This window comes from Linepithema humile, chromosome 8 (genome assembly GCF_040581485.1).
Source record: "Linepithema humile isolate Giens D197 chromosome 8, Lhum_UNIL_v1.0, whole genome shotgun sequence".
Classification (NCBI taxonomy): Eukaryota; Metazoa; Arthropoda; class Insecta; order Hymenoptera; family Formicidae; genus Linepithema; species Linepithema humile.
Genome location: NC_090135.1, coordinates 4,267,512 through 4,278,748, shown reverse-complemented (window position 1 = coordinate 4,278,748; position 11,237 = coordinate 4,267,512). Strand labels below are relative to the sequence as shown.

Genomic DNA, 11,237 nt, shown 5'->3' with positions numbered 1-11,237 from the left:
TTTCTTTTTGTGCTTATATTTTAAAATTTAATTACCAAATTTAATTTACTATAAAAGTAATTCGAATATTGATAATAAACGCCTTCGGTACATATTTATGCAAATACTCTTTCTGTAAAATAAAATTAATAAAAACGGAAAAATGTTGTTTTGTGAGCAATGCATCATTATTTTTTTTTTTATGCGAACTAGTTTTTCTATTTCTGTGGATGTCTTTAATAAAATCATGCAAATGACCAAAAAAATCCAACAAAAATTTTATAAATAAACTATTTCTATTTTTTAAAATTTATTTAATTTTGTTATTTGTTTCTCTTTTGTTATCTTAAATATAAAATATTATTTAAGCCCTATATAAAATTTTCTGCCAAACCATATTTATATAGATATTAAATTATCTTTGTTATTTTTAGGTTTTTAAAATAGGTCTATTGGGGAAACCACTTTTTAAAAAACACATTCACAATAGTATCTCAGGGGCAATGTGGAAAACTATTGATTTCTAATTAAACAACCATACAATTTTTATTAAAAAGTAAAATTTTTTAATAATTTGATTTATTTTAATTATTTTTATTTTTTTAATATTATATTAGGTGTACAACTTTGCTTCCATTGTTTTCCAATAGAATGGCTTTAGCGGTATGTGGTGGTGGAAATAAACAGATGTAGACGTCATACAATAAGCTTGGGCATTTGTCAACATAACCCCATCGAAACATTAGTCAATTTGTGTCCGCATCGTAAAGTTATTCTTGATTGAAAATGTCAGTTTACGAGCCAAATTCTCGTCATTTGCGGGAGGTTTTAATTTTCTGTTTCAATATGAAGAAATCTGCGGCTGAGGCTCATCGAATGCTCTGAAATACTTATGGCGAGACCGCTATTAGTGAAAGAACGTGTCGTGAGTGGTTTCAACGCTTCAAGAACGATGATTTTGACATCGAAGACCGGCATGGCGGTGGAAGAGAGAAGGTTTTTAAAGATGCAGAATTGGAGGCATTACTTCATGAAGACTCGTGTCAAACGCAAGAAGAATTGGCAGGATTATTGGGAGTGACTCAACAAGCCATTTCAAAACGCCTGAAAGCCGTGAGAATGATTCAGAAACAAAGAAATTGGGTGCCGTACGACTTGAAGCCGAGAGATGTTGAACGGCGTTTGTTTGCTTCTGAACAGCTGCTTGAAAGGCAAAGACGGAAGGGATTTCTGCATCGCATTGTGACTGGGGACGAAAAATGGGTTCATTACGATAACACCAAGCGCAGAAAATCATGGGGACTTCCCGGCTATACTTCCACGTCGACGGCCAAACCAAATATTCACAGTTCAAAGGTTATGCTCTGTATTTGGTGTGACCAGCTCGGTGTAATGTATTATGAGCTGCTAAAACTGTCTGAAACAATCACAGCCGATCTGTATCAAAAGCAATTAATGCGTTTAAGCCGAGCATTGAAAGACAAACGGCCGCAATACAACGAGAGACGCGATAAAGTGATTTTGCAGCATGACAATGCTCGACCCCATGTCGCAAAGTCGGTCAAAACATACTTGGAAACGTTGAAATGGGAAGTCCTACCCCATCCGCCGTATTCTCCAGACATTGCTCCCTCTGACTATCACTTGTTTTGATCAATGGCAAACGGCCTGGCTGACCAGCATTTACGTTCTTATGAAGAAGTCAAAAATTGGATCGATACGTGGATCGCCTCAAAAGATGAGCAGTTTTTTCGACGCGGGATTCGTACGCTGCCCGAAAGATAGGAGAAAGTAGTGGCCAACGATGAACAATATTTTGAATCGTAAATGTATAACCAGTTTTTTACAATAAAGCCTCAAATGTCGAAAAAAAAACTGCGGAAGCAAAGTTGTACACCTAATATATTATCTGGATAAATTATTATAATGAATGTAATAAAGATATTTAATTATAATTAGTGAAAATAAATATTATTTCTATAACAAAGAAAATTTTATTTTTTGAAAAGTACCCGCTCATCATCAGCCTATTTGTTACACAGACGCTCCTGAGTCAAGGCTATCGGCGGCTCGGCCGCCAGCGGCCGCGCGGTAGTGGGAGAGCGGGTGGCGTCGTCTCAAGAATCGAGCCGAAATGTGCAACTAACGCCGAGCTCTGTTTTACAGGATTTCGAGCGCTGGGCGAGTTCTTTGATCCGGGCCCTCAATTGTTAATACAATATTGTGAATTATTTTTAACATGCGTTCTACATGTTAACAGAATTTTTATTAAATAAAAAGCGTTTATAACTTGGAAAGGAAGTATTTCCGGAGCCACGTTCATAAGACTTTTTTTCATCCTTACACCTTGTATCTATCTTATATATCTCTCTTTTGTATAGAATATAATAAAATGTGATATAATAGGGCTACAGGCAAAGATCCACTTTTAAAAAATCTAGCGCGCTATTAGTGGCACCTCATGGGTAGCGTGGAAGACCACTATTAGTTATTACTAATTAATTATTCATAAATCTTTCTTTTTTCAGTTAATAGAGGTAAATACCAAGTAAGGCGAGTCGCTAGAATATTGAAGGTATCGTATTTGAAAATTGCTTCTTACAACTTTTTTTCCGTTTTTACACATTAGTTTCTAACAGTAATCGATTAAATTATTAAATAATATTTTCGACCAAAAAATATTATTTTATATTTATATATAATATTTGTATATGTCAAACTTGCATTTTATTGCAAAATTGTGAAATTATTTTTTATTTTTCTATTGACAATAGCGAGTATTCAGTATTTTTTTCCAGAGTTATTAATTTAACATATGCGAATATTTTTAATAAATATAAAATAATATTTTTTAGCAAACAAACATTATCAAATCATTTATTTGATTGTGCACAGTTAGAAAGAAAAGCGGAAATGCGGAAAATAGTTGCAAAAAGCAGGTCTCGAACGCGTGATGTTTAATATTCTAGCGCGACTCGCCTTACTCGATTAGAAACACTTGGTTCTTAACATTTATCATACGCTGTGTCGACCGAACGGCCGAACACACACGGACGCGTGACGTTTTCGCTTGTGTGGTACTCGTATGGTGGGGGCCCTGCCCCTCACGTTGCCTGTTGCACGGAGCTCGTGTTCGCATCTCTCTTTTACCATCCCGGAAAATGGATGTAACACGGACATGAACCAACCAGGGCTCTTTTACCATTCCGGAAAATGGATGTGGCCATGTAGTTCCAGGCAAGCTGTAAAATGGATGTACGCGCCGCTAGTGTACGGCCTAGTAAAAGCGTCGTACGAAAAACGGCAGCGTGGCCCCTCTCAGGTAGTGTTCCGATTAGGAACCGGTTGTATGCGCATGTGCGGCAATACGGCGTCAGTACAGTGTCTCATACAAGTTAAACAAGGCACCGTTACCCCCCTACATTTAAAATATTTCAAAATTTTTTGAAATTGATTGAAATTTTCTACTTTTTGGTTTTTTAGCTGCTGGCTCCGTAGATTCCATGCTTGTAAATAAATAAATCTTACCTTATTTGTAGTCACCTAACCTCCTCATGTCAAAACGTCTTACCATACGGTCAACACACAACATATAACGGCACTGGATCTCCATTACCGCACATGCGCAGAGTTGCACATGCGCATACAACCGGTCCCTAATCGGAACACTGCTCTCAGGTTTCTCTCTGTGTATACTATATGTATACTATAGATACATGCACGCATATGTACTTTACGGAACGCAGCTTAAAAATAATCAAAATATAAAATTATATTTGTATAAAATTTATCACACTTATTAATTTATTTTGTAACATGAATAGAGATTTGTAAGGTTATACCCAAGATCTGTAAAGAGAAGGTTACCTCATACGCAAAGAGGAACGAGCGGCAAAAGGAGCAAATGCAGAGAAGGGCGAGCGGCAAGAGGGGCAATGATAATGTCATCTGCAAGCAGAAGCTATCTCAGACAGCTACTGTTTGCAGATGAGATCATCATGCTCTCTCCTTCTTTCATCGCCCCCTCGCCTTCAAGCTGTTTCTAGCTTCCCCCTTACTTCATCGCCTCTCGCCACAAGCTGTTTCTAGCTCCCCCCCTTTCTTCATCGTCCCTCGCCAACATCCGGTTTTACTGAGGTAACCTTCTCTCTATAGATCTGGGTTATACCTACACAACACGCATGTCTTAACGATGTTCTGTAGTCGTCTTTTTCATTACGTCTTTGAGACATTACCTAAAGACGATGTACAGACGTCTGACGGATCTTTTGTAAGACGTCACTAAAAGGACTCACAAAGTCGTCTGCTATGGCAATTCTGAAAGAGATACATAACCTACAATTTCATTCAGTTATGCCTAATTTAGAGCGGTGAATGATCCTACTTGTGGAGTGGATAGTTTGACTCAAATAATTTTTTTTAATTGATAAAAAAATGAGCCACAAGTAAAATCATCTTCTGATCTAGACAGGGCATTAATTGTAGAGTGCTTGAATAAAATATTGTAAAACGAAGGAATCCAAGTTAATGAGGCGATGGACTGTCAGGTAATAATAATAAGGTAATATAAGGTAATTTGAAACTATAGTTTATATTCTATATTAATAATTTTTTAACCTATATATGTCTCTTAAGGGAGGATTCCAGTCTAGAAATTTGAAAAAATCGAAAAAATTTTTTTTTTATTTTTCGCAAGTATTTGCCTTAGAATAAGTGGCTAAAAGAATTTTTCCTGATTCGAAAAGCTGATATGAGTTTAGAGCCTAGAAAGCAGGACTCCTCTAAGTAAAGTAAAGAAGTTAAAAAAACTTTAAACGCGTTTTTCGTGAAACCACTTTTTTTCAACTGGTACCCATGATATCTCAAAATTCATTGTTCCGATCATTGTCAAATTTTACACACATTTTCAGCACATGTGTGACTATGGTTGGAACTAGAATCTTTTTGAAATATGGTTTTTTGTAAATTTTGCAACACTTTAAAGCTGAAAAAAAGTCGCGAAATTCGATACCTTACTTTCAAAAGCGCACAACTTCCGCAAATTTTAATATTTTATAAAAATTCTAGTTCAAGCAAGAGCCAAACTTTTATATTTTGAGAATCTCTTCGAATTTTTTGTTTTAGATTACTACAACGGCCGGAATAATGGGCACCGTTTATCACTTTTTTTTTAAATGGGTTAGAAAAACCACATGTACCGCGCTTCTTTACTTATATTTTAAAATAAAAAAATTTTGAAAGATACTTGAAAGGTGCACTAATATGTAGAAAAAATCTTAAAAAATTCCGTAGCTTTCCCACAAAAAAATCGCAAAGATAACCTAAAAATCAAGCTTCTAGACTAGAATCCCCTCTCAATATTGAAAACTGTTGTTAAAATATAAAGAAGTAAATGTAACAATTGTTGCATTTAAATTATTAGATTGATCTAACAATTGCATATATTGATTTGTTTTTCATAATTGAAATTTATTTAAAGAAATGTAACTAATTTACTATGTTAATTATAACGTACTTTTTAAACTTATGTTTATAATATTTTTGTTTTTAATTACCTATAATAATGTTAGCAAATATTGTGTCTTTTGTTGGTGTTGATTGTTTTTTTCCTGTTCACGACTATTTTTTGGAAACGTTATCATCTAAAATGAATTTCAGAATATTTCTCGTCTGATTAGCATATGTAGTTCCTTCAATTGTTGAAATTTTCTTTTTCTGCAACATAAAAACCAGATATAAAATAGTGATTAATTTATCCAGATAGAATACTAAATTCTATACTGAAATTCTATATTGAAATGCGCCGTAATAGTTTAGTTTTAAAGCAACATTGAATAAAAAAATTACAAACTGTTTTCTAATTTCCCTGTCTTGTTGAAATTTCCCTTCAAATTTGCAATAATCTTCTATGGTCATCAGAAGTAAATATTATTATATAATATTGTGTCACATTCAAAAGTACTCTCACATGCAATATCCTGATAAGTATATATAATCTTTTTTTAAATAGAACACCCTATTTTTGATTCCAAAATCTAATAGCTGGTGTCAAGAGTTTTTCAAAACACTATAATAAAGTTATTTTTTATTAAGTACTTTTCGAGTTATGAGGCTTGAAAGTTACAGCATTTTGACATAAAATACAAAATATCTTGTAAAACATTTAATTTTCGGGAATTATACCTTAATACTTTTATGCACAAAATAATGAGACGAATCAATTGGTATAAAGAAAACACATAGTTGCTTTCAAGAAAAAATATGTAATTTGCAACATGCAACTGCATACTTTTTTTTAAAACCAATGTGTTTTCTTTATACCAATTTATTTGTCTCATTATTTTGTGCATAAAAGTATTAAGGTAACATTCTCAAAAACTGAATGTTTTACAAGATATTTTATATTTTATGTCAAAATACTGTTATTTACAAGCCTCATAACTCGAAAAGTACTTTATAAAAAATAACTTCATTATAGTGTTTTAAAAAGCTCTTGACATCAGCTATAAGATTTTGGAATCAAAAATAGGGTATTCTATTTAAAAAAACAAAGTTGACCTCCATATGACCTTGGCATGTACACCCTAGGTTAAACCAATGTCATCATCGGATGTCCCCCTCCAAACCCAACAACTTTGGTCTAAATCATTTTTCTTGAAAATGTCTCTCTGAAAAGTTATTCACGTGGAGTTTTTAAAATGGGACACCCTGTATATTAAAAATCAAATACTTATCGGGTTTTTAGCATTTTCGTGGTACAAATTTTTTCACATTGTGACGACAGATCATGCTCGATTTCTGCGCGTTCGCTGCGTTTTTGCTGCCACACTACTAGCATATTCATAATATTTAGCTCACTGGGTTCAAGCATACTGCAATAAAATTATAGGTTACAAAATTATTATTCCCATACAGCACAAAACATCCTCAGCATATCCTCAAGACATCGAGGATTTTCGGTGTCCCAAGGATGTTCTGAAGACATCGAGATCTCCCCAAGATGTCCTAAGGATATGTGGGATATTTTGTGCTGTATGGGTTATCATTATAGAGTATAAATTATAATTTCAATTTACCGTTATTTATAATTTTATATATTTTATATATTAAAATAATAATTAATTAAAAGAACAATGATTACCTTGGATTAAGAATGTTATTTTTGACCCGGTTGAGTGAAGTGGTTAATTTAATCTAAAAACGTCAAACACAGCATAAGAGACATATATAGGTTAAAAAATTATTATTATAGAATATAAACTATAGTTTCAAATTACCTTATATTACTTTATTATTATTACCTCACAGTCCATTGCCTTATCAACTTGAAATCCTTGAAGCCCTTCGTTTTACAATATTTTATTCAAGCAGTCTACAATTAATACCCTGTCTAGATCGGAGGATGATTTTACTTGTGGCTCATTTTTTTATCAATTAAAAAAAATTATTTGAGTCAAACTATTCACAGTAGGATCATTCACCGGTCTAAATTAGGCATGACTGAATGAAATTGTAGGTTATACATCTCTTCTAGAATTGCCATAGCAGACGATTTTATGAGTCCTTTTAGTGACGTCTTACAAAAGATCCGTCAGACGTCTGTACATCGTCTTTAGGTAATGTCTCAAAGACGTAAGAAAAAGGACGTCTACAGAACGTCGTTAAGACATGCGTATTGTGTGGGTACATATCTACATTTTTTACAATTTACAAATGCGAGACATTACAAAATAAGCTACAATATATTATAAATATATTAAATTCTATTTATATATTTAATATTAATTATAAAGATTATTAGTGGGAGTTATGTATTTTAAAGTTACAACAAAAATGATCATGATCGAAGTGGAAAATTTCCAAGCTTATATACATCTGTTTTATATGCATACTATCTATCTGCTGAAGTTAGCAGCTGGCTGGGCAAGTAAAAGATTAGCATTCAGTATTGTAACAAATCTAACCGTATCTAGTCTTGCCTCTATGTGAGGGCAAATAAAATTAAACATGCGTCGATCTGGTTGCTTCTTTACATTCGCGCGACGTAGTATAGAATCACTTTTTATTGATAGTGAGTAATTGATTAAAAAAAAAAAAAAAACTAAACTAAACTATATATTCGATTATGTATCCGTTAATAATAAATAAATACGATTTACAAATAATAATAAATAATGATGCGTCGATGATTAGAAAGCCATTCGCTTGCTAAATTGGCAATTCGTGAATACTTTATCGTTATCGTGACGCTGATAAGAAAAACAGACATGCTTTTTACAGTTGTATTTGTGTCACTGATTACTCGAGTTGTGTGCCGGATTTCGATGTATCACCTGCCATTACGCGCTGATAGAATACTCACGTGTATCGATTCGCGTAAAGAAATGTGCGACGTGTTCTGTGATATCTTGTAAATATTGTAGTTTTGCCTCGATTGACATATGTGAGAAATCGAATGAGCAATTGATTCTTCGCAAATAAAGTGCAAATTGAAAAAAATATATATTCTTTCTTGAAAAAAAAACTTTTACATTTACGATTTTAATCGTAATTTATTTATGTGTGTGCGCGCGTGCGTGTGTGTGTTATTGATTAAATATATTGTATAAGCCTATTTAACAAGATGAAGTTTCACACATCGTTGCTATTTATTTTGACGGTGAACTTGTATTTTATGAGAACATGCCTGAGTGTCGACACGAAGATACTGAGCTTGTGCACGGCTCAAAGTACTTGCGAGAATTGTTTAGAAGTGAGCTCGGCTTGTGCCTGGTGCAGCGACTGGGTAAATTTTTCATATCCCCGCAGGATGTTGAAGACATCGAAGTCTTTGATAAACGCATTGAATGTCGCGAGGATATATTTCAATAAGAAGTAAAGTAAATTGAAAAATTAGAATTGTGAATTAATTCAACAACTGATTTACATTTAAAGAATCAAGTTTTGTAGCTCTGACAAACACAGTTCTTGTAAGAATAAGAAAAAGAGTAAAACCAGCCAAAAAAGTTGCTAACTAAAATTTATGTTAATTATCTCTCATGAATTGTTTTTCTCACATCCAGCATGAAATCATCGAATTTGAATATTTGAATTTGTCTCTCATTTCAATTTGTTTTATCTCTTATTCTTATAATCTCTTATTCTTATAAAACGAAATATTATTCTATTCAAATGTTGTGCTGAGATGTATCGTTTCGCGTGATCAAAATCTTTCTATGCATTATTCTCGGAAAAGAAGAGAATATATTTATATATATTTATATATAACATCACATTCATATTATTAAGATTAGCTTATTAAATAATAATTATGTCAATTAATTGAAAACAATTTATTCAATAGACAGGATCTGACGTAAAACACATCTACTTAATATTTATTTAAATGGAGATAATAAATATGTAAAATTGTAAAACAATCTTTTTTTCTACCGTAACCAAAAATATACAATATTAAAACCGCGCGACATTCAATGTACTAAACTTGAGACACGTGCATCTTACGAATCATCTTATGATTTTACTGCATGGTGATGTAATTGTATGACTTGTTTTTTTTCAATTACAATTTACAATTAGTCATATTCGAATTCGACGTATGGGAAACCGAGATGCAACGTGCCAGAGCGTCTGCGCGCATTTGGCTGCCCGGACGTGGAAATCCGTACAGCACCACCAGGATCGTTTCAAGTGTTGGTAAACGAGGACTTCCAGGATGTCTCTGATAGCCACACGGTACAGTTGAAACCGCAAAAACTGCAGCTTAGGATTAGACCGCGATCTAATCAAGTGATGACGCTCCAGTACAGGCTCGCTAAGTAAATCTAAATAAAAACTTATTAATAACACCAGTAATTAAAAGAAAAAAAGGAGAACTGAAATAATAAATTAAATAATAAATAAACAGATGAAACTTTACGTTAGTACCGTAGTGTTGCATAAATTAATGACATCAAAGAGTTATTAATAAACGACTCACACAAACGCGATCTGATCAGATTGTATTTCTGGATCTCGCGTGGGACGTTGTCGTTCTGCATGATTACAAAATCGTACATTCTTTTTCGTTATTTCTTTTTTGTTATTTTTTGTTAACATTAATCTTTTGAGTATTAACAATGTTATATTACTGTTAAAAAAATAAAAGATTAACACACTGTTAACATAAAATTAATAATATTCCATCTAAAAAATTATAATGTAAATTTATAATGTAAAATAAATAATAATCCTATTATATATGTACCAGTAATAATTATGAAAATGAATGAAGTCAAAAATCTTGAAAAATTGAATTTATCACTTACTTTGTGTTACATCAGTTTACATTATAATAATGTGGAGTCTATTTTGAAAAATAGTTGAAAACTGAATTGCTTAATAGCGTTAATAACTGTGTCGTTAAACAGAATTCAGTTTATGTTTATTTTGACAGATCTAAATCACTCGTCCTTTTTTTCTTTTCAGATTGATGGTACTTTCAACCTATACATATAATGCTTCTAAAGTTTTCTGACAATGTTAATACTTTGTCTTTTTGTTTATTTTAAATTTAATTTATATATTTCTTTGTCTATATATTAGTTTAAGAAAAGCGTAGATCAGCTTCAGAGGATTAATATCTATTTCTTTCACTTATTTTCATATATTGTACGGATATCTAATCTGTACGGATAATCTGTATCTATTGTGCGGATCTCTAACTTTTCTAATTCTAAATATAATAAATTTCTTGGTTTATTGTATCTATACTACACCTAAACAATACGTGTTTTATATCTTGAATCTCTACTGCGCATTTATACCTAGGATCATCTACATATTTATTCGTCCATAAAAATTCATTCGAATTATAATAGTTTGATTTAAGCCTATTTACCATGGTTATAAGTCGTCTATCTAAATTGACCTTGGTAAACCTAGTAAAATAGAATTGTTCTTTGTATCTGCCTTCTATCTCTATTCTGTTTCTCGTTGTTTCAAACATACTTTCTTTACGTAAGGCTCTCCAATCTTTAAACCTGGGACCTTGATTTTCTGATTCTGGTCATCTTCTGTGGCTTCCTTCGCTAACCCGTCTGCTATCTCATTCTTATATGACTTGGAATCCAATCAATTACTACTTTCATCCTATTCATGCTCTCTACGTCTATATTATGTATTATATATATCCTTTCTCTTATTTTAAATATATATCTCTTTTTGTATAGCGACCCTGGTGAAAAAACATCTCATAATTTCCTAGAAAATTTTAAGAA

At 32.5% G+C, this 11,237-nt stretch overlaps 1 protein-coding gene and 1 long non-coding RNA gene across 4 annotated transcripts in view; one reads left to right on the top strand and one right to left on the bottom strand.

The window, feature by feature from the left end:
- Positions 1-3,569: 3,569 nt before the first annotated feature.
- LOC105669631 (uncharacterized) lies at positions 3,570-7,668 on the bottom strand. 3 transcript variants are annotated; one of them, XR_010891546.1, is made up of 4 exons: positions 7,121-7,668; positions 5,831-6,851; positions 5,535-5,694; positions 3,570-4,296 (listed from the first exon to the last, which is right to left on the bottom strand). It is a non-coding gene; the product is annotated as an uncharacterized lncRNA (long non-coding RNA). The 3 variants fall into 3 exon arrangements; XR_001100300.2 differs by having other exon boundaries at positions 5,535-6,851; positions 7,121-7,173; positions 7,281-7,668; XR_010891545.1 differs by having other exon boundaries at positions 5,535-6,851.
- A 183-nt stretch (positions 7,669-7,851) lies between these two features.
- Positions 7,852-11,237, top strand: part of Itgbn (Integrin betanu subunit) — a 53,283-nt gene continuing 49,897 nt past the window's right edge. The window contains exons 1-2 of the mRNA XM_067360647.1: positions 7,852-8,764; positions 9,559-9,797. Coding sequence (XP_067216748.1) covers positions 8,603-8,764; positions 9,559-9,797 — 401 coding nt within the window. The 5' untranslated portion in view covers positions 7,852-8,602. The remainder of the gene's footprint in view (positions 8,765-9,558; positions 9,798-11,237) is intronic.